The sequence below is a fragment of the Scyliorhinus canicula genome, chromosome 17 (assembly GCF_902713615.1).
Source record: "Scyliorhinus canicula chromosome 17, sScyCan1.1, whole genome shotgun sequence".
In the NCBI taxonomy this organism is placed as follows: domain Eukaryota; kingdom Metazoa; phylum Chordata; class Chondrichthyes; order Carcharhiniformes; family Scyliorhinidae; genus Scyliorhinus; species Scyliorhinus canicula.
This window is the reverse complement of record NC_052162.1, coordinates 14,814,890-14,838,124: the sequence shown is the minus strand read 5'-3', so window position 1 is coordinate 14,838,124 and position 23,235 is coordinate 14,814,890. Positions and strand designations below refer to the sequence as shown.

At 46.1% G+C, this 23,235-nt stretch overlaps 1 protein-coding gene across 2 annotated transcripts in view; it reads right to left on the bottom strand.

Annotated features, from left to right (window-relative positions):
* si:zfos-2326c3.2 (mitogen-activated protein kinase kinase kinase kinase 4) overlaps positions 1–23,235 on the bottom strand; it is a 335,482-nt gene that overhangs the window by 30,213 nt on the left and 282,034 nt on the right. For both annotated transcript variants that reach the window (XM_038775018.1, XM_038775019.1), the window contains 3 exons: positions 21,096–21,230; positions 8,083–8,183; positions 568–717 (listed from right to left, as the gene is read on the bottom strand). In XM_038775018.1, coding sequence (XP_038630946.1) covers positions 568–717; positions 8,083–8,183; positions 21,096–21,230 — 386 coding nt within the window. The remainder of the gene's footprint in view (positions 1–567; positions 718–8,082; positions 8,184–21,095; positions 21,231–23,235) is intronic.

Below are 23,235 nucleotides of genomic sequence, written 5' to 3'. Positions count from 1 at the left end.
TAATGTGACTGGTCCAGTTCAGTTTCTGATCAACGGTAACCCCCAGGGCGTTGATTGTAGGGGATTCATGAATGGTAATGCCATTGAATGTCAAGGGGTGATGGTTAGATCCTCCTAATAGGAGATGGTCATAGTCTGGCACTTGTGTGGCGCGAATGTAACTTGCCACTTGTGCAACGGTTCAAGAAGGCACATCACCTTCTAAAAGCTGAATGGGCAATAAATGCTGGCCTGGCCAGTGAAGCCCACGTCTCTTGAAAGAATTAAAATAAAAAGATCTCTCTCTTTTGGCATCCTGGAACTTTTTGCAAGAATTAATAGTCTCTCCTCATTCTTCCGACCGAAATATCTGCACAATATACATTTAAATAAAGCTGTGTGTGTGAGAGTTGCTTCTCCTGTCCCTGGAGAATTCCCCGAGGAGCTGATTGACGTGATGAACTAGAGCCTGCAATGTAGATTCAGTACATGAGCAGAGATTTCTTGCCCCGGTTTGCGCGAGGACCTACAATCTTAATTCAACCAACTTGGCTGGACCAGGACTAGTAACTGGGGAGGAACACTTACATGAGTTGGCAGGTAGATGTCGTAAACTGTTCCCGAGTCAACATCAATGGCATGAAAACCTGAAGTGGATCCATAAATTGCCTTTAACCTCTGACCTTCCTCAACTGTGAGGTCCACTGACAGCGGCTTATGCGAGAGAGACGTAAAAGACTGCAAGACAAGATATAGTCAAAGTATATTTAGTGACCCAGTAGTTTGATGCTACTGCAGTTTAACATCCATAAATATCAAGAAAACAGACAACCCATTGCCATTTGTCAGCACATCTAAAGATATTAAAGATGCATCAATATGCGTAACATAATTGCAGTAAGCTACCTGACTTTCCTCCTTTATCTGTTCCCTCTGAGCAAACTTTTGGCCATCTGTTCTAATGTCTCCTTCTGTGGCCCAGTGCCATTGTTTGTTTTTATAATGCACATTGGGACCTTATACTGCGGAAAGGTGCTATATAAATGTACATTGTTGTTGTACGGCAGGCTAAATTTAAGAGCTTCCACCTCTGAATAGGCCGCTTCTGTCTGTCTTCAATGAAACAGGCAACCAGGCTGCTGCACACTTCTGTCCAGACTAAACATGGATGAAGATAAAGTGGTAAAAGGTGCTGCACCCCGAGGCACTGTGGGGTTTTCCAGTCTCCGCCTGAACCAGGCAGGTCAGGGAGACCCCCAAGTTCGGTTCTCCAGGTCACGTAGGATGAACACATCTCAGCCAGCATGGCATACAGGTGACTGGAAGGCCCCCCCATGTCTGTGGCATGGTTTTAGTGCCTGTGTGTGTGTGTGAGTGTTGGAGGCAGCCAGAATTGGACTCTATGATGCCGCCATGATTGAAAAGACTGTCAATGGCCATTTCTGAATAACGAGCTGGAGAAGGGCGGTATCATCTTGGCAATCAACGCGAGTCCCTAAGTTTAGGGGGAAAAGGGCAAAGGAAAAACATGGCATTGGCAAAAGATAACACATTGTTGACTTGAACATCGTCCTCAGCACAGCCTTTGCTTAGAAATGACTGTTTTAATGCTTAATGCATTTGTCTGATTTCCCTCGGCTATTTTAATGGAGACATCAACCCAAATGTCTCATGAGGGACAACCTTATTGCCATAACACAAAAGATTATCCAGTTACTAAACAGCATACAGAAAATTAAGAAAACAATCAATCTAATTAGGTCCAACCAGGTGATAATCCTTTAATTTCCTCTTTATTTCTGTATCAGGTTGCACCCCACCAACACCAAGAGGTTTTTTTCATTAACTAAATGTAAGGAGAGAACTGGCTCAGCATACTCTAAAGCCCTTCACAGCCAATGAAATATTTTTGATGTGCAGTCACTGTTGTAGCACAGGAAGCTCAGCACACACCGAATAGTGTCACTTGAATGATGAGCAGGCTGACGGTGTTTTGGTTGATGGGAAATGTCTACCAGGATAGCAGAAGGATATGCTGCTCTAATGTGAATAGTGCCTTGGGGATCCTTTCCATTCCTCTGGACAGGTTTAATGTCACATCTGAAATCCGGCACCTCCAGTAGTGCAGCACGGCCCTCAGTGCTTTACCGCCAGTGCCACACTAAATTTGGTGATGAGGCTGTGGCATTTACACCCCCAATTTTATGAATGAACGCTATCACTGAGGTAAACTAGCAATCAAAACTACTACAACTGCAACAATAGCTGTATTCATATAGCCCCTCGCATTAATGGCGACACGGCAGCACAGTGGTTAGCACTGTGGCTTCACAGCTCCAGGGTCCCAGGTTCGGTTCCCGGTTGGGTCACTGTCTGTGCGGAGTCTGCACGCTCTCCCCGTGTCTGCGTGGGTTTCCTCCGGGTGCTCCGGTTTCCTCCCACAAGTCCCGAAAGACGTGCCTGTTCGGTGATTTGGACATTGTGTACCCGAACAGGTGCCGGAATGTGGCGACTAGGGGATTTTCACCGTAACTTGATTGCTGTGTTAATGTAAGCCTACTTGTGACACTAATAAAAATTATTATTACAAAGCAAAGTTAAGACACGGAGCCTCATAACCCGATGTCAAGGCAGGTGTCCACGTACCTGGTCAGAGAAGCAGGTTTTAAGGAGGAGGAGGAGGAGGAGGTTTAGAGAGAGAGAGAGAGAGAGAGAGAGAGAGAGAGAGAGGCAGAGGGGGTTGTGGAGAGAATTTTTCAGCTTGGGGCCTAAGTAGACAAAGGCATAGCCACTGATGGTGAAGAGTTAAACCTCGAAATCCTCAAAAAGGCAGAATTAAAACCCATAGCACATATCTAAAAATTCAATCTCAACTTGTAAATAATTGAATACATTAAAGTGTGAAGTGTTTTTGTTGGTTTAATTTTCAGCATGAGCCAATCTAACTTTACCTTATTATGCTTAGGATGCTATAAATTATTTCTCAATTAATATCAATGCTCAATGTGTTACTGCCAAACTGGATGCTTCACTTTTGAGGCAAACTTCTCTCTCTGGTTTAGGTCATACATTATGCAATCGTGTTGGTTGATGTAAAGGTTGCAGTTTAACAATCTGACTCAGCTCAGAGATAGCTGGGGCTCTAACAGCCTGAATATTCCACGTATGAGTGGATCTTACACTCGTAAGATATTTGTGACCAAGTTATCTCATCAAAGCTCCACAGAGAGCTCAACAACCATCAATAAACTACACCTGGCAAAAATCCCAACACGTTGCTTCACAGAATGATCAATAAATTCTGCTGTTGGTCTATAATATCTCACACTGTGATATAATATCTCATACTATGTATATCTCACACTGCATAACCTGGGCACCCCCATACTGCTATGGCCACAGCTGGACACATCTACTGCTTGGTAGAGCTTGAAGTAATAATAATAACAATCTTTATTGTCACAAGTAGGCTTACATTAACACTGCAATGAAGATACCGTGAAAAGCCCCTAGTCGTCACATTCTGGCGCCTGTTCGGATACACAGAGGGAGAAGTCAGAATATCTAATTCACCCAACAGCACGTCTTTCGGGACTTGTGGGAGGAAACCGGAGTGCCCGGAATTAACCCACGCAGACACAGGCTGAACGTGCAGACTCCACACAAACCCAAGACGCGCTTGTTAGGTGAATTGGACAAGCAAGTGACCCAAGTCGGGAATCGAACCTGAGACCCTGGAGCTGTGAAGCAACAGTGCTACCCATCATCCTGGAGCTGAGATTTCCACAACTATTCCTGCAAAGTTAAGAGTGGAGTTGGTCTTTCCAAATTGTTACGGCCCCCTGGCCTAGTGTGCGGTCACTTCCAGTCCCATGTGCCCGAAGTCACAACACGAATGAATTAACCAGTAATTCTTCTCAAAATGAGAATTTTGGCCCTTGGATGCCAATAATTACCATCACCAGGTTTGTAAATGTAAACACCCGATTACTGTTTGTTTATAATAAAAACTGTGAAATATGCAGCAAATACAACTGGTTAACTATAAACTAATCCCGAATCTCCACTTTAAACATCCCCCACCCTACACACACACACACATACACACACACACATACATACCACACACAAGTAAAATATCATAAGTGAAAAGAAATGAAAAAAGGGTCTTTGGGTGCGATCTACTGGCTGTGTCTCACCGGAATCAGTGTACGGTGTGGTGAATGTAACTTGGAAAATTCACACTGTATCTTTGTAAGCGCAGTAGCGTTATCCGACCACTAGGGGGAGTAGCTCTGGGAATGCTCAGGAGTTTGTACAGGGCTCCACCCTTGGCTCCGCCCACAACTCCTCCCCCTTGTGCTGCTGTATAAATACCCTTGTCCAGAGTCAGCCTGCAGTTCACCGAGAGTACATCAACGGGTAACAGGCTGGCTCTGTAGTAAGTAGATTAAAACCACTGTTCATATTGGAAAGCACGTGTCTGGTGAATTGATGGTTCCATCACACGGCACGGTTGGTAGGTCCCAGGCGAGGCTAACCTCAAGATTTCCAATGGCCGTTCCACCTCACAAAATCTGAGCAGATCCCACAAGACGTTGCGATCTGGGTCCTGCCCACAATTGGCCGGGCCCAGTCATGCACTGGCCGGATGCCGTTCAATACTAGTTTCCACAAATGGGGACCAGGCGGAAAGGTGCCTGGTGGGAGTCTCCGAGGCGATTGGAGGCCTCCAGTGGTTGGCCTCCAGGCAGGATGGCTCTCTGGCATTGCTAGTGCTACCTGGGTGTCATGGTACTGCAAGCCTGACAGTGCCACCAGCTTGCCAATCTGGCACTGTCAGGGTGCCCAGGTGGCACTGCCAGGCTCACAGGGGCACTGCCAGGCTGGCAGTGCCAACATGCCCGGCTAGCATTTTGCGCACACCGAGATTGGGTCCGGGGGTGCCCTACACATGTGAGGGGTACAGGGGCTCGATGACCCCCTTATGGGTGAGTTGGGGTTTTGGGCGGGTCGGGGGGTTGCATCGGGAGGGGGAGGGGCAGGAGGTCGAGAGAATGGACTCTTTTTATTTAGTTAGATCATGCCCTTTTGTTTCGGATGATGGTTCTTGGCAAACCTTTCTTCACAGCAGGCTTGCAGATTAATGTATTTTTTTATATCCTGGAGTGGTCTTCTCTGTAGTTTCATTCATTCACAATGGGCGCAATCTAATGGCCACACTGTGCCGGAAATGCAGCTCACCGCAGCGCAGCGTGGCCGATAAAAGCTGGGAGACCCCGCTCCCGAGATCTATCTGCCACGCAATGCATTGTGAGAGCCATTGCAGTCTTGCGAGATATTGCAATGTAAATCCCACCTATTGTGGGCGGAATCACTTTTTGGCAAATCCGCATATTAGAGCGAGGCATGAAGTCTGACTCTAATGGGCAGATTTCCGAGGTACCTGAGGCTTTGAGATTCATCCCCCTCACTGTGGAGATCTCGGGTGAGAGCCGTTCAGCACTAGTCCCCACTAACGGTGGCCAGGCGCAACGGCACTTGCGGGATCGGAGGCGCCCAACTGCATGCCCTTTGTGCAGGGTGGTGCCCTGGGCAATGATGGTGATACCTGGGCACCCTGGAAGTGCTAGCCTGGCATCCTGGCAGTGCCACCTGGGTTCCAGCCTGGCACTGCCAAGGTGGACAAGTGGCACTGCCAGCAGGTGTGGATTTCTTGCCATTCTCTCACGTGAAGATAAAAACCTCTCACTAAATGCCTTTGATCCTCACCACCATACATTAAGACAGGCATTAAACATTCCACTTATGAGGTCCAAGAGTTTTTAAACTCAAAGATATTTGTCTTTGTGAAAACAAAGAAAAATTGCTGTCCCACTGGAAATGTTTGCACTGGGATTTGCTACCTAACAAAAATGAATCTTTATCCTGGGCAGTAAGTGATTGATTCTTGAATTAGTTGATGTTTGTTATGATCATCTAGAAATGGATGTAGCTTAGCAAGGTCGTGATTTTTTTTTTATTCATGGGATGTGGGCATCGTTGGCGGGGGTGGGGGGGGGGGGGCTCTGCATTTATTGTCCACCCTTGAGGGCATTTAAGAGTTAGCCACATTGCTGTGGATCTGGAGTCACATGTAGGCCAGACCAGGTAAGGACGGCAGCTTTCCTTCCCTGCGAACCGGATGGGTTTTTACGACAATCGGCAATGGTTTCATGGTCACCTTTAGGTTTTTAATTCCAGATTTTTATTGAATTCAAGTTTCATGATCTGCCATGGTGGGATTTCAACCCGGGAGTCTCCAGAGCATGATTCAGGGTTTCTGGATTACTAGTCCAGCAACAATACCATTACATCACTGCCTCCCCTTGAGACAATGAGGTAATTCTGGCCATAACATCAAGAATCCCGGTGGTTGGTATTCGTGGTGACATTGCAAAGCCTTTGAAGCTCCCTTCCCGGATATTTTGTTTTTTTACAAAGATCGAGGTTGGTAGCTCTTAGATAAGACGGGTAAATGGTGTTGGGGTGCAGTTCGGCCATGATCTGACTGAATGGACCCAAGTGGTTAAATGGCTCCCCCTGTTTCTTACGCTCCCAGGTTGCTAAATATCAAGAAATAATGCTGCAAATACAAAGCAGGTCAATTAGTATCTCTAAAGAGGAAAAGTAGGTGATCATTCAGAGTGCAGACCTGGGCTCTGTACAAAATCTGGAACAAGGGTTTCTGGCTGTGGTGAAGGGCTGCAATTTGTCTTCTCTCATTGGAGATGGTAACTGACCTCCTGAATGCTCCCAGTGTTTTCTGATTTCAATTTCAGGTTGTCAACATGTATCGTTTATTTGTACTTTTAATTGTGTTCACTTCAAAGTGGTTGAAGGGAACCTTTCCTGTCATGTAATAATAATAATAATCTTTATTATTGTCACAAGTAGGTTTACATTAACACTCCAATGACGTTACTGTGAAAATCCCCTAGTCTCCACACTCCGGCGCCTGTTCGGGTACACAGAGAGAGAATTCAGAATGTCCAATTCACCTAACAGCAAGTCTTTCAGGACTTGGTGGGAGGAAACCGAGCACCCGGAGGAAACCCACGCAGACACGGGGAAAACGTGCAGACTCTGCACAGACAGTGACCCAAGGCGGGAATCGAACCTGGGACCCTGGTGCTGTGGAGCAACTGTGTTAACCACTATGCTACCATGCCACCCTCTCATGTTGGAGCCTTATTCCTATTAAGAGATTTAGATTTACAGTTAAGATACGTTTCACTCTGGCTGTGTTAATGCTACTTTGTTCGAATTTGGATGAACATAGTTATTGTTTTTAAGGTTTCAAGGTCAGTACTGTGTTCATGTTCTGTTCCACGTCTCAGCAGCAGATTGCCACGGTTAACCTAAATAAACCGGGGAATTAATTGACTCAAAGTGGGACATTTCAAAACCAATATCTTCCAGGATCCTGGGCAGCTAAAAATGGAACACCAAGGGATCAAAGTGAATGGCGTGCTGAATAAGTAGGTCATGAACATGTGACTGTGAGAGAATGTTGAGGCTTTTATATGGAAAATGTTTACAACAGTGCTTCATCATTAATGCAATTTGTCATTAAGAATAAACGCTGGATTTGCTCCAAGTATCTGCATTCACCAGCCAAGGTCAAAATATGTTTCAGTGCATACAACTGCTGGGTCCCCAGTCACTGTGAGGAAGACCAGACACCAATAATTTCAGACACACGCATAGTTGACATGACATCACAGCACACCCATGTTTATCATCACCCACTCACAGCTCGGTTACCTCTCATGTTTTATTGGCCAATTGATCCAGATTGGTCATGCTGTAGCTTAATGAAGCCAAGCAGTTGACACTTCCCAGGCCTGTGTTATTGCTGAGAGACTCACTGGAATTCCTGGCTGAATGACTGCTGTAACCTGCTTTGCAGTGAACTGTGAGCATGAATCTGCAGTTTACAGTATCATGCCATGTCAACCTAATGCTAGCCATGTTAACTCTCAGGATACGGGACATCTTTGCAAATTGCACTGGTCAATCCTTCGCAGTTGCATTAACCGGCTTCCACGTGATGCATCTTACCTTAAACGCCATAAATTTATGGTATGGTTTTGGGGCCCAAGCGTAGACTTCAACAGAATTCTTCAGGGCAATCACCAAGAACTTTATTCTTTCATACTTCACTGTTTTAAAAAAAGAACCAAACAAGTTAATGTAGCCATCAGACCATTTTGGCATCATATATCAAAATTCCGCAGATAATTAGGTCACATTATAATCACGGCGTTTCAGAACAGATTTAATCATATTGCTCAGAAGTTAGTAGACCACTATAAAAATGAAAAAAAAGAAAATCGCTTATTGTCACGAGTAGGCTTCAATGAAGTCACTGTGAAAAGCCCCTAGTCGCCACATTCCGGCGCCTGTCCGGGGAGGCTGGTACGGGAATCGAACCGTACTGCTGGCCTGCTTGGTCTGCTTTAAAAGCCAGCGATTTAGCTGAGTAAGCTAAACCGGCCCCACTAGCCTGAGCAGCAACAAGTATCAATCTGATAAGACGGAGTTGGAACTGAGCCTTTTGCTGACATTTGAAGCTCAGCACTTGGATGGCCAATGCTGTGGTCAGTCACAAACCAATTTCTCAAAGAGTCCTGGGACAGGATCTCTGCGTGCCAGTTTGTGCACTTTGAAAGTCCACAAACGACCAGCCGGTCCAATATGGTGGGTTTCCATTGCAGAATGAGTGTTTGATATTAGACCCTTGGATTGATTGGATTACAAGCCATTATCTGTCAGCATTGCACAAACATTCAATCGCTCTACCACCAACGAACAATGACAGTAGAGTGTACTATCGACAAGATGCACGGCAGGAACTCAACAAAGTTACTGAGGCAATACCTTCCAAACCCATGACCATTCCCATCTAGAAGGACAAAGGCAGCAGATACCTGGGAATGCCACCACCTGGAAGTTCCCCTCCAAGTCACTCATCAACCTGACTTGGAAATATATCGCCGTTCCTTCACCGTCGCTGGGGTCAAAAGGCTGGAATTCCCTCCCTAACAGCGTCATGGCTGTACCTACTCCTCAAGGACTGCAGCGGTTCAAGAAGGCAGCTCACCACCACCTTCTGAAGTGAAACTAGGTATGGGCAGTAAATGTTGGTCTAATCAGTGACACCTACAGTTCACTCATGCATACACGAGTATCTGCTGTTATCATGGCACCTTCCCACTGCTGTCATTACATGTTACAAAGAGATTTTAAGCTTTCTTCTCAATTGTAAACCACATTAGAATGCTGAAGGCCTGTTAAACTCTACACAGAGACTTCATTTCAATTCCACACACTATTTAAAGTTACAAGAACACTGTGAACTAGAAAGTGCTGCAAAAATTAAAGTCACAGATACTAAATTGTTTCATGTTTTCAGTAGAGACTATTCACCAGAACTGGGTAAATGTGCTTTGAATATCATCTGCACTTATAATTCTCTCCACCTCCACTGTGCTAAACTTAGTTATGACCCACTTCAGGCCCGAAGCTGAGTGAATCGACACATTTTAGATCTACCTATCAGACACACTGGCTCGGAGTTTGCTCGGAATGGTGAAGTGAATCACAAACACAAGAAATAGGATCAAGAAGAGACCATGGGCCCCTCGAACCTGCTCTGCCAGTCGATACAATCTTGGGCTCCCACTCCAATTTCCCACAGCACCCTTTAATTTCTGAGAGAGCAACAATTGGACTATCTCTGCCTCAACGTCAAGAGCACACATAAACCTCTGGGGTAGACAATTCCAAAGACTCGCAATCATTTGAGTGAACCAGTTTTCCCTCCTCCCAGTCCTAAATGATTGCTGCCCCCCCCCCCCCCCCCCCCCCCCCCCCCCCATACTCAGATTGAGCCCCCTGTGCTTCAGATTCCCCTGACCACTGGAAACAATCTCTCGGTGCCCTCCATTTCGAGCCACTTCAGAATTTTGTAGGTTTCAATTATCACTTTGCCTTCTTCCAATCTCCAGAAATTATAAGCCCAATTTACTCAGCCTCTCATCACAGGACCACCCCCCTCATCCCAATTTAGTCAGCCTTTGCTACACTCGATTCGCAAGTATATCCTTTCTTAAATTTGGAGACCAAGCAAACAGTATTGCAGATGTAAGGAGGAGGTGGTGTAGTGGTATTGTCATTGGACGTGTGATCCTGAGAGCCAGGGTAATACTCTGTGCGCATTCAGGACCCTGACCTTCCCATTGCTATAACGCAACACCTTGTTCCCACGCCCACATGTCTGTCCTTGGCCTGCTGCAATGCTCTAATAAAGCTCTAGGCAAACTGGAGGAACAACGGGCGGAATTCTCCGCAACGCCCGACGCCGTTGTGAAACCTGGAGTGTTTCACGACGGCGTCGGAGGCCGCATGCGCGGTTGCTGTCTTCCCCTCCACAGCCCCGCAAGACATGGTGGCTTCATCATGCGGGGCGGCGGAGGGGAAAGAGTGCGTCCCTTGGAGATGCCGGCCCGACGATCGGTGGGCACCGATCGCGGGCCAGTCCCCTCCCGAGCACGGGCATGGTGCTCGATCCCTTCTCCGCCCCCACAGGCTCCATACTCACCTTTTGCGCCATGTTCACGCCGGCAGCGACCAGGTGTGGTTGCCGCCCGCGTGAACAGGTCGGGAATGGCAGGCCGCTCGGCCCATCCGGGCCGGAGAATCGCGGGTCGCCGTGAAAATTTTTTGGGGGGGGGGGGGTGGGTGGGAGAATCACCGGGGGTGCCAGAGCGATTCTCCCACCCGGCCTGGGGAGCGGAGAATCGCGCCCAACATCTCATCTTCCACTTAGGCACTCCATAGCCTTCCTGTCTCAACATCAAATTCAACAATTTCAGATGATTAGCTTTACCCCACTTCCACCCCTTTGTTTTCATCCCATTTCATTTTAACTGTCTTTTACCATTTTTTTCTTTTTTGTCTTTCTTTATATATATTTACCACCCCCCCACCCCCATCTTATCCACCTTTCCTCCCCTTTGCTTTCCCCTTCCACTCCCCCCACATCTACTCTGTCACACTTTACCCTCTAACGTTAGTTGAAATGAAATGAAATGAAAATGAAAAATCACTTATTGTCACAAGTAGGCTTCAATGAAGTTACTGTGAAAAGCCCCTAGTTGCCACATTCCAGTGCCTGTTCGGGGAGGCTGGTACAGCCTCTGCTGTTTGGCCTTTCACACCTTTTGTTCTCTCTGGGGACTGACATTCACTCTCTTTCCCTTGGTTTCTGTGGCTATTAGCACTTTGTTCCCTTGGTCACTGTAGCTATGACTCATCATTCATTCTCACTCCACAGTATAAATATTTCCCACATTCTCTGTCTTTAGCTTTGACAAAGGGTCATCTGGATTCAAAATGTTAGCTCTTTTCCCTCCCTACAGATGCTGCCAGACTTGCTGAGATTTTCCAGCATTTTCTCTTTGGTAATGCTCTGGGCACCTGAGTTCAGATCCCACCACGGCAGACGGTAAAATTTAAATTCAGCAAAAATCTGGAAGATTAATGATGATTATGAAACCATTGTCGACTGTCGTAAGAAAGGACACCTGGTTTCTAACGTCCTTCAGGGAAAGGATTCTTCCATCCTTACCTGGCCTGGGCCCCGCAGCATTGTGATTGACTCTTAGCTGCCCTCTGAAGTGGGCAATTAGGTCAAGGGAATTTAGGGTGAGGCAATAAGCTGCCCTCTGAAATTAGCAATTAGTTCAAGAGCAATTAGGGAGAGGCAAAAATTGCTGGACCAGCCAGCTGTGCTCACACATCCCATAAGAGAATAAAAAATAAAATTTTGTCAAAACCCAACCAGAGGCTTTGATGAGGCCACGTCTGAATACTGTGAGTGGTTTTGGTCTCCATGGATGTACTTTATGAGGGAACAACGGACTGCTCACAAACGCTGGAAGGAAAGTCGACCAGAAGCCAACATGACTGGAACAAGCCATCCCGTGGCTATAACTCACTGGGATGGGGTGGCTTAACCTGGTTGGGCACTTCACTGTGGAGTGAGGGGAAGGGGCGGGGGGGGGAAAGAGGGATGGAAGTCCCGCCCTTGGGAGCTGCCGGCCAATCTGACTGGCTACCAGCTCCAGCAGTGCCGGAGCTCAGCTGTGGGCTACTGAAAACACAAGAGCAGAGTTTTGGTGGAGGCTTACCTGGAGTATTGTATACAGTTTTGCTCATTTTACCGAAGGAAGGATATACTTGCCATAGAGGGAGTGCAACCAGACTGATCGCTGGAATGGCAGACTGTCCTAGGAGGAGAGATTGAGGAGACAGCGCCTGTATTCACTGGAGTCCAGAAGGGCGAGAGGCAGTCTCATTAACGCTGACAAAATTGTTACAGGGTTCTACAAGATAGATGCAGAAAGGATGTTCCGTAGGCTGAGAGGGTCGGGAACTAGGGGACACAGAATAAGGGGCAGACTATTTAGCACTGAGGTGAGGGGCAATGTTTTTACTCAGCATGTGGTGAATCTTTGGAATTGCCTACTCCAGATGGTTGTAGATGCTCATCATTGATTATACTTAAGGTTGAGATAAAGAGAAAAAAGTGGACTCTCAGGGAATCAAGGGATATATGAAAATAAGAAAGAAATTGGAGGTGTGGGCCATATAACCTATTGAGTTTACTCCGACATTCAATTTTGTCGTGGCCGACATGATCTTGATCTCAATTCCACTTCCCTGACTGTTCCCTTTGACTCCCCAATAGTTCATTAGTGTCCATTAGGAAAGGAATTCTTCCACCCTTCCCCAGTCCTGGCTGACATATAACTCTAGATCCACAGCAATGTGAAATGGGCAACGAGGAATGGACAATAAAAGCTGGCCCAACCAGCGATGCCCACATCCCCTAAAAGAATGTTTTAAAAAATGATGTGATCCCTCTTCGAGGACATACACACATTAAAGGCATGGTAGAGGAGGGTTAAAATTGCATTGGGTTTTTTGCTCTGTTGGGACAGGGGAAGAGTCATGTTGATGTCACTTTCCCATGGTTTCCACATCTTTTCCAGCAATATTGTGATGGGGAAGTAGGACATTTTCCTGTTATTGTTTCCCCCTCTCTAATCATGAGCAACACCGGAGCAGGTAGGCCAGTCAGTCCCCGTCCTAAAGAAACAAAATCACATTTTGGAAAGTGTGGAATTTCATGATGTCTTTTGAGCTGGAAAACCAGATATCTGAAGGTAGCCACTCCCAAGGAGCACCACCGACCAAAGCTGGACCTTTCCTGAAGGAGATGTTTGTGAACTTTCATCTCCAGTGGCTATTCTTTACACTTACTGATCAACTCCCTTTGTATACTTCCTGATTATCCTTCATTAACCATCTATTCCTCTACTGTCCACGGTTCTATATATATTTGTTGCTCATTGATAATAAGAGGCGTTATTCCTTCGGCCTAATTTTCCAAATGTAAATGCAAGGCTCATTTCCCCCCATGATAAGCACGGGGGTGGGGGTGAAAGGTTACTGGGGTCGGTGAGAATGTGGGGTTGAGGGTACCATCAGACCGGCCATGATCTTATTGAATGGCAGAGCAGACTCGAGGGGCCGAATGGCCTGCTCCTGCTCTTAATTCATATGTTCATCAGATTCCCAAACTGGACTCTCCTTGACCCCTTTCCGAAATGTGCTGCCCTGAGATCTTTTCAAGTACCTTCAAATTTATTCTTTCTCTGCTCAGAGTCTTATTATCATGATAAAGTTCTGGGTGCCTTGGATAGAAGAGGGGTGGAAACCATGCTGTTGCAAACTGGGGCGGCATGGTGGCACATTGGTTAGCACTGCTGCCTCACAGATCCAGAAATACGGATTCAATTCCAGCCTTGGATCACTGTCTATGCGGAGTTTGCACTTTCTGTGTCTGCGTAGGTTTCCTCTGGGTGCTCTGGTTTGCTCCCACAGTCCAAAGATGTGCAGGTTAGGTGGATTGGCCATGCTAACATTTCCCCTGAGTGTCCTAAAGGTTTGGTGGGGTTACTGGGTTTACGGGGATGGCTTGGAGGTGTGGGCTTAAGTAGCGTGCTCTTTCAAAGGGCCAGTGCAGACTCGATGGGCATAAGGGCCTCCTTCTGTACTGTACATTCAAAGATTCTATGAATGATCGACTATTTATACTATTGACAGGACTCCATGACAACTCTTCTCCCTCAGGTTCCAGTTACATGTGATGACATCACCTGATATGCACAATATATATTAACCCTTTATGCTACAATGAGGTCATGAAATGCCAATTACTGGGTGAAGCTCAGTGGTGAGGGTAATTTAGTTTAGTTTAGAACATTTAGGTACCCTGCATATGGGCGGCACGGTAGCACGGTTGCTTCACAGCACCAGGGTCCCGAAAGACCATAAGTCCCGAAAGACATGCTGTTAAGTGATTTGGACAGTCTGAATCCTCCCTCTGTGTAGTCGAACAGGTGCCGGAATGTGGCGACTAGGGTATTTTCACAGTTGCAGTGTTAATGTAAGCCTATTTGTGATAATAAAGATGATTATTATTATTAGCTTGTGGCTCATAAACTCAAGAGGTGGTCATGTCACTACATTTACCGAATTGTTAATTATTACGCCTTCTGATAAATTCGATCATACATTAAGGACACAGGCAAGAGATTGTGAGTGAATCTATTCTGCATTTAGAGCCTCACGTGATTCAGAAGTAGGGCAGTAACGTTGCACATTCAATTCCAAAACTTATGCCTCCTGTCTTGCAAGGCTGTGGGGACTGTCAAAACTTCCTTATAATCTCCACAAGTGCATCTCAGCAATTAAAAAAGGATGACTATACAGGGTTTTGGTCATGAATTATCAGCTCAATGTGTCTCACTGGATAAAAGTGTTTCACAGAAATAATTCACAGCCAAATCCCGCTGATCTGCTTACATCTTTTCAATCTCTGTATGGAATGTGAAAGATTTGTTGGCAGTTTTGATTCAGTGAAGCACAAACAGGAAAACACAGAGCCATTGGTTTACAAATTACACTCTGCATCAAGGATGAAAAAAATTCCAAAGTGTTTGAGGTAGGCTGAATTGGGAATTCTCGGAGTTGATAGTAGGATAAGATGGTTTCCTGTTCTGCGGGATGCTGATTGAAGTGTCAAATGAATGAAAATCGCTTATTGTCACGAGTAGACTTCAATGAAGTTACTGTGAAAATCCCCTAGTCGCCACATTCCGGCGCCTGTTCGGGGAGGCTGTTACGGGAATCGAACCATGCTGCTGGCCTGCTTGGTCTGCTTTCAAAGCCAGCGATTTAGCCCAGTGTGCTAAACAGTCATAGAGGTTAAGCATGGTTCAGTGCAAGCCCTGCAACGTTGTCACACTGGCGTACAGGCCCAAATCCACAGCAAATCAAAAGTTCACAATTCTGGTCTGAAAATGATGGAGCTGGCAACGTTTGGGCTCGCATTCGCGTGCCTTCACTCAATGTGGCAAGAATTTGGACTTCGGCTGCAACAGTAGCAACAGAAATACAAATTTCTGCTTTACACCCACATTAAAGTGTTGCTGTGCAAATCCAAATTCAAGAGCCCCTCTGACTTTAGAGTGAAATCTGAACCTACTTTTCATTGGATCAGGATCGTGCATCACAGCCATTCATTGTCCTTTTTGCTAGATCTTGGAAAGAGCTGGCTTGGACACACATTTAAGGTGATTAACAAAAGAACCAAAGGCGAAATGAGGGAAAACTCTTTCCCGAGTTTACCCGGTCATAATTTGGATTTCATTCCTGACAGGAGGGTGCAGGCAAATTCAATTGTACTTTTCAAATAAGCACCTGAGGGGAAAACATTTGCAGGGCATCAGGGAAAGAGTAGAGCAAAAGGATGAGCCAAATTGCTCTATCAAAGAGCCATCACGATGCCATGCAAAATGGCATTGTCTTCCACCGGCCATTGGCAGCTGCCTCACCCACCAGAAAACCTACCATTAGGGATGGGGGGGGGGGGGGGCAGAAAGTCCAGGCCTATGGTTTATTGCAGCTCTTCCTACCCAAGTTAGAACATAACAGCGCAGTACGGGCCCTTCGGCCCTCGATGTTGCGCCGACCCGTGAAACCATCTGAAGCCTATCTGACCTACACTATTCCATTTTCATCCATATGTCTATCCGGTGACCACTTAAATGCCCTTAAAGTTGGCGAGTCTACTACTGTTGCAGGCAGGGCGTTCCACACCCCTACTACTCTCTGAGTAAAGAAACTGCCTCTGACATCTGTCCTATGTCTATCACCCCTCAATTTAAAGCTATGTCCCCTCGTGTTGGTCATCATCATCCGAGGAAAAAGACTCTCACTGTCCACCCTATCTAACCCTCTGACTATCTTATATGTCTCTATTAAGTCACCTCTCAGCCTTATCCTATCTAACGAAAACATAATTTTACATCCCTTCAGAAAGTTACTGGTCAATCTGCTTCTACCATCTGTTCAGGCATTTCAGTCTAGGTCAAAACAAACTCGCTGCATTAAAAATAGTCTTATACCAATTATCCCATAATTTTGTATCATAAAAACCAGGCACTACCGCATACCGAGGTGAATACGTGGAGTGGTGTGAAAATTACAGCAGATTAAAATGTAGCAATATTAATCTTCATTGATGAATTAAGTACTTGTCTGAAAAACAACAAAGGCAATTGCAATGGATTTATATTTGTATTGGTAAGCATTAGAAATAAGGTATAGTTTTAAGTAGGTTTAACTTCATGTTTCAGTGCCTGGAAGGGTAAAACCTGAAGTTATAATCTTTATTATTGTCGCAAGTAGGCTTACATTAACACTGCAATGAAGTTACTGTGAAAAGCCCCTAGTCGCCACATTCCGGCGCCTGTTCAGGCACACTGAAGGAGAATTCAGAACGTCCAATTCACCTAACAGCACCTCTTTCGGGACTCGTGAGAGGAAATCGGAGCACCCGGAGGAAACCCACCCAGACACGGGGAGAACGTGCAGACTCCGTACAGACAGTGACCCAAGCCGGGAATCGAACCTGGGACCCTGGAGATGTGAAGCAACAGTGCTAACCACTGTGCTGCCCTAGATTCATGCTTTATAGGTTTGGGGGTTTGTTCAATTCAGACTCTGCTTCTGTTGCGCTTAGAGACATGAAGAGTAAATAAAAAGCAGAAGCACGTGGCAGTTGCTTAGCAAGTGGGGGCCTCGTCAGGTAGAAAGGCTTTTTGAATTTAGTTTTAGCTGGATACATTACAGTTGAAGGAGGTACACTGGGGAGTGAACATCTCTCAACTCTACCCGGAGAAGAAATACTGGACAGGGCAAGAGAGCTGCAAAGAGGCAGACTTGCCAAAGAACCAGATGCAGTCCAGATAACTAGGGAATTGAGACAGGAAGGGTGTCTTAAGAGGACTGAAGTTAAGAGAACAAATACCAAGGTATTGTTCAGGAGCTTTCAAGGGAGAAGCAGACAAAGTGTTGTGAGTGAAAGAGACAGCTGCAGGAATCAGCGCTAAAGTGGGAAAGCAGACTTCAGCGGCAAATCAAAGGTTTGATGCCATTCCCATAGAGTCTTGAAATTGAGAGTTAAAGCAACTGTAAATAAGACCATAAGACATCGGAGCAGAATTAGGCCACTCGGTTCATCGAGTCTGCTCCGCCATTCAATCATGGCTGATATTTTTCTCATCCCCATTCTTCTGCCTTCTCCCCATAACCCCTGATCCCCTTATTAATCAATAACCTATCTATCTAGTCTTAAAGACATTCAGTGATTTGGCCTCCACAGCCTTTTGTGGCAAAGAGTTCCACAGATTCACCACCCTCTGTCTGAAGAAATTCCTCCTCATCTCAGTTTTAAAGGATCGTTCTTTTAGTCTGAGATTGTGTCCTCTGCTTCTAATTTCTCCTATAAGTGGAAACATCCTTTCCACGTCCACTCTATCCAGGCCTCGCAGTATCCTTTAAGTTTCAATAAAATGCCTCCTCATCCTTCTAAACTACAAAGAGTACAGACCCAGAGTCCTCAACCGTTCTTCATACAACAAGCTCTTCATTCCAGGGATCATTCTTGTGAACCACCTTTGGACTCTTTTCAAGGCTAGCACATCCTTCCATAGATACGAGGCCAAAACTGCTCACAGTACTCCACATGGGGTCTGATCAGAGCCTTATATAGCCTCAGAAGTACATCCCTGGTCTTGTATTCTAGCCCTCTCTACATGAATGCCAACATTGCCTTCCTCACTGCCGACTGAATGGTGAACAAGGACTCCCCAGCCCTTTGTGCTTCTGATTTCCTTCACATTTCCCCATTTAGAAAATAGTCTATGTCTCCATTTCTCCTTCCAAAGTGCTCTTAACTTATTTAACAGCCTCCTATGCAACACCTTGTCAAAGGCCTTCTGGAAATCTAAATAAACCACGTCCACTGGTTCTCCTTTGTCTAACTTCCTTGTCACTTCCTCAAAGAACTCTAACAGATTTGTTAGACATGACCTCCCCTTGACAAAGCCATGCTGACTCAATCGTGCACTTTCAAGTACTCTGCGATTTCAACTTTAATAATGGACTCTAAAATCTTACCAATGACTGATGTCAGGCTAACCGGCCTATAATTTCCCATCTTCTACCTCCCTCCCTTCTTAGACAGCGGTGTTAGCCACTATCCAGTTCTCTGGGACCCTTCCTACCTCCAGTGATTCCTGAAAGATCACCACCAATGCATCCACAATTTCCTCAGCTATCTCTTTTAGAACCCTGGGGAGTAGTCCATCTAGTCCAGGTGATTTATCCACCTTCAGACCTTTCCCTTTCCCCAGAACCTTCTCCTTAGTAATGGCCACTGCACTCACCTCTGCCCTCTGATTCTCCTGGAGCTCTGGCATCCCACTGGTGTCTTCCAACATGAGGACTGATGCAAAGTAACTATTCAGTTCCTCTGCTATTTCTTTGTTTCCTATTATACTTTTCCAGCCACATTTTTCAGTGGTCCAATGTCTATTTTTCCCTCTCTCTTACCTTTTATATACTGAAAAAACTCTTCCTATCTTCCTTTATATTACTAGCTAGCTTGCATTCATATTTCATATTCTCTTGTAATATTCTATTGTAATATTGCCTTTTTTACATGCTTTTTCTTTCTCCTGATTTATTTTCTGCTCCACATCCTGACTACTGCTAGGGGGCCTGTACATAACTCCCATCAGGGTCTTTTTGCCTTTGTGATTCCTCAATTCTACCCACAGAGATCCTATGCCTTCTGATCCTTTATCGCTCCTTGCTATCAATTTAACTTCATTCCTTACTAACAACGCAACCCCTCCACGCTTTGCCCTTCTCCCTGGCTTTCGATAGGACATATATCATTGGACATTTAGATCCCAGACCTGGCCCTCTTGCAGCCAAGTCTCTGATGCCCACAACATCGTACCTGCCAATTTCAATGTGCGCAACAAGCTCATTTACCTTTTTCCATATATTGCGTGCATTTAGGTTCAGCACCCTCAGTCCTGCATTGACCACCTCCCTTCTCACCTTTTTTGGTCTGCCTGAGGGTGATGGTGTTCTCTTATTTTCGTTCTCTATTTCCCCTTCAGTTATTATACCTTCTGAGCTAACATTCTGGTTCCCACTCCACTGCCATCCCTAATTTAAATCCTTTGTACAACAGACAAGACAAAGGGCGGTATTCTCCGCTCCCGCTAAAAATCGGGATGGGCGTCGTAAAATCGTCCGAGGTTCACGACGGCCTCGGGGCCCGCTCCCCGCACCTAATTCACCCCCACCCGGGGGGCTAGGAGCGGGCCTACGTCTTTCCCGGCCGCGACCTTGTCGCGCAAAACGGCGCATTTGTTAGGTCATCCGCGCATGCGCGGTGGCCGTCTTTCTCCTCAGCCGCCTGGCAAGACGTGGCGGCTTGATCTTGCCGGGCAGCGGGGAAAGAGTGCGTCTGCTTTGGATGCTGGCCCGACGATCGGTGGGCACCGATCGCGGGCCTGTCCCCTCCCGAGCACAGTCGTGGCGCTCCCGTGCCAATCGGGACCCTAGATGCCCCAAACGGGCATCTGGCACCCGTTTCACGAATGCAGCGACCAGGTGTGGTTGCTGCCGTGATGAAACAGGCGTGAAGGGCCGGCCGCTCGGCCCATCGGGCTCGGAGAATCGGCGTTCGCCGTGAAACACGGCAAGCGGCGATTTTTCCGAGCCGGGGGGGGGGGAAAATCGCTGGGGGCGCCAGGGGGGCGTAAAAGATGTCGGGAGACCCTCCCGCGATTCTTCCACGCCGCGTGGGGAGCGGTGAATTCCGCCCAAAGATTTTGAAGGAGTGTTGAAAATCCTGGATACTGGATTTGTTGTTAAAAGTGGAACAGAAGCTTTGTTTAAAAGAGTCATTTAGACAATGTGGACTGGATTCCGAATGCAAACCGCTGATGGAAAGCATTGTTATGGAAAAAGATTTTAAGGTGTGTTTTTTTGGGGAGTGGAGCTTGGAAACTCTCCTGTGACAATTATCTGGGATGATACTGTGGAGAAACCTATAGACACTACCTAGGGTTTAGAGCGGAGTGTTTGATTTGACAGTCAAGCTGTGTGCTTGAAGGGACTTTGTGTTGCTGAGACCATTGTATCTCAAGATATACTTAATAAACCATGTTTAATCTTAAAATCTGTGTATATTGGTGATGCCAAGGGGAGGTAAAGGATTATATTGTAATCCATCTTTAATGGTGAATAAATGTTTTTTTTTCTTGTTGTTAAAATTAATTAGCGGACCTGTGACTCCATTCCTCCACCTTTTCTAAAAGATTTAAAGTTACTGTTTTTTAAGCATAGGTTCCAGTCTGGGATCATCCCGACCAATTATAACACCAACTGGGATTGCAACAATTAAAAAAGCAGGAATTTTGTAGTCACCCCCATTTCCATTGGAAGTGGCCAACGATGAGAGATTCACTGAGCGTAATAGATGTTTCCAGAGGTGGGACAGGCAACATAAATCTTTAAAAACAGAAAAGGCAAGAACCCAAAGCATTCGAGACCGGTAAATGATCAGCACCTACCGACTTTATAGTGAACACAGCCTTCCAAATCTCCAACTGAGACCCAGCCTTGCTTTTTTTCCACTTCAGGATCATTACGCAAGATCTTGTTCCGAAGCCATGACAAGTAGTAAACCCGCAACTTGTTCTTCTTCCCTGTGGGGTGGAACAGTACAACAATGAACACTCATGCCCTGAGGCTGGTCTACAGCTTACAAATGGGATTCACTCCTGAAAGACTTCACTGGGGAAACGCCTGTGAAGGGAGGTAATTGGCATCTTTATGCATTGCACAGTGATCACCAATGGTCGACTACCTTCAAAAGTAGTGCAACCACACAAAGATATTCTAGATGTATTTTCTGCAGCATCTCCAGGGGCAACAGTGTTGGGGCTTCCTCTTGCGCATGGCAGCCATCACAGGACATTCCTTTCATAGCCTGGAATGACTTGTCATCAATCGAGGCACAAATTGCACTGTTTATACTACAATCATGGTGTGTTGCAGTTCATGCAGAGCCTGAGTTGCTATGGCAACATGCCTGCATGTTGTAGTCTAAAGCTATAGGGAGTAGAGGCCCCAATGTTCTGTCCATCACATGGCTGACCAGGCATCTCTTCCTCTTTTACCACCTGCCATTGGCATGCATTGGAAGAATTTGAAGACCGATACAAGTCTGTTTGGCTGCGTTATGAAGCATCGCCCAGGGCCATCAAGTCCTCGAGTTGGTCTTGAACCCAGGGCTTCTAGCTCCGAGGCACAGGTGCCACCCAGTACACTGCAAGGCCTCCAACCATGACAGGGATAGCGCTGAGCAAGCCGTGCCACAATGTAAATAGAGCAGATGCTACAGTAACAGAGGTAAGGCTTCCACGTCTGTTATTAATTGACTTCAAATCTATTGACTATTGTAAATTAGTGATTATCCTATTCCATATATAGGTGCACCACAGGCATTCAGCAGACTGGTATTGTTATAATCTCAGTATTAATGCCATTCAACTCTGTACTTTTACAACCAAAAAGCTGTTGACTTCATGTTTGCCCAGTTACATTCGCCCTGTACCGAAAATTGTGATTTAGCATTTAGCCCAGGAAAGCTGCATTAAAGGGGAAACTAGATAAAGACACGAGGGGGAAAGGAATAGAAGGTTATGCTGATGGGTTCAATGAAGGGGAGTGGAAGGAGATTTAAGTGGAGCCTAAATGCTGACATGAACCAATTGGGACGACTAGACTGCTCTGTTCTGGAAAATCCTACGGGCGGGATTTTATGGTTTTTGGGTTGGGTGAACAGAAAATGTGTCATCTTCTCGCTCCAGCCCTCTCAGCATAGCCAAGCAAGCATCGGATAGCCAATCGGATAGCCAATGTGTGGCTTTCTTGTGGGAAGTCAGCCAGTTAGTGGTGTGAAGGGAGGCCCTGCACCCAGTTGAGTAACTAGGCCAGGGCATCGTGGGGGAGGGGGGTTCTGCCGTGAACAGGAAGTTGGTGACAGTCATCAATTTAAAGGCCCCTTCCCCTTTCAATCTTTCCCATGGCAGGCTTATTACATTGAACAACTTCACAAAAGCATTTTCTTCCACTCTTGTGCCATCTTCTCATGCCTGCCGTAAAGGAAGACCAATCCTTTTCCTGTCTGCTGCCAGAGAAGCGGAGTAGGCAGCGAAACATCGAGAAACAATTGGTTCTTCAAACACGCTCAAGCTCAAACAGCTTGTTAATTGGTTGCTTCAAAATGGCTGGCGAGCTTCTGATTTCAGAGCCCAATCGCCTTCCAAAATTTCGGAAACTGGCATGAGGATATCTGATTACCGACCCAACGATATCATGCTGTGCATTACAAACACAAAGGGTTGGGTTGGGATGGCACGCCCGATTTGCAGCTATAAAATTGTGCCTGCTTGTATTCCTATGTAAACTTTCCTGTGCAACACTCGTCCGCGTCATTCTTCACTGATCCCAGACGGACTGACTCTAATGCTCGCCATTAGCATCTGCCCACATCTGCTGAGCAGGGTACTGGCTGTATATTCCTGAACACATGGCTGAAATCAGGGATAGCGCTATTAATAATAATGTTTTATTGTGACAAGTATGAAGTTACTGTGAAAAGCCCCTGGTCGCCATATTCCGGCACCTGTTCGGGCAAGCCGGTAC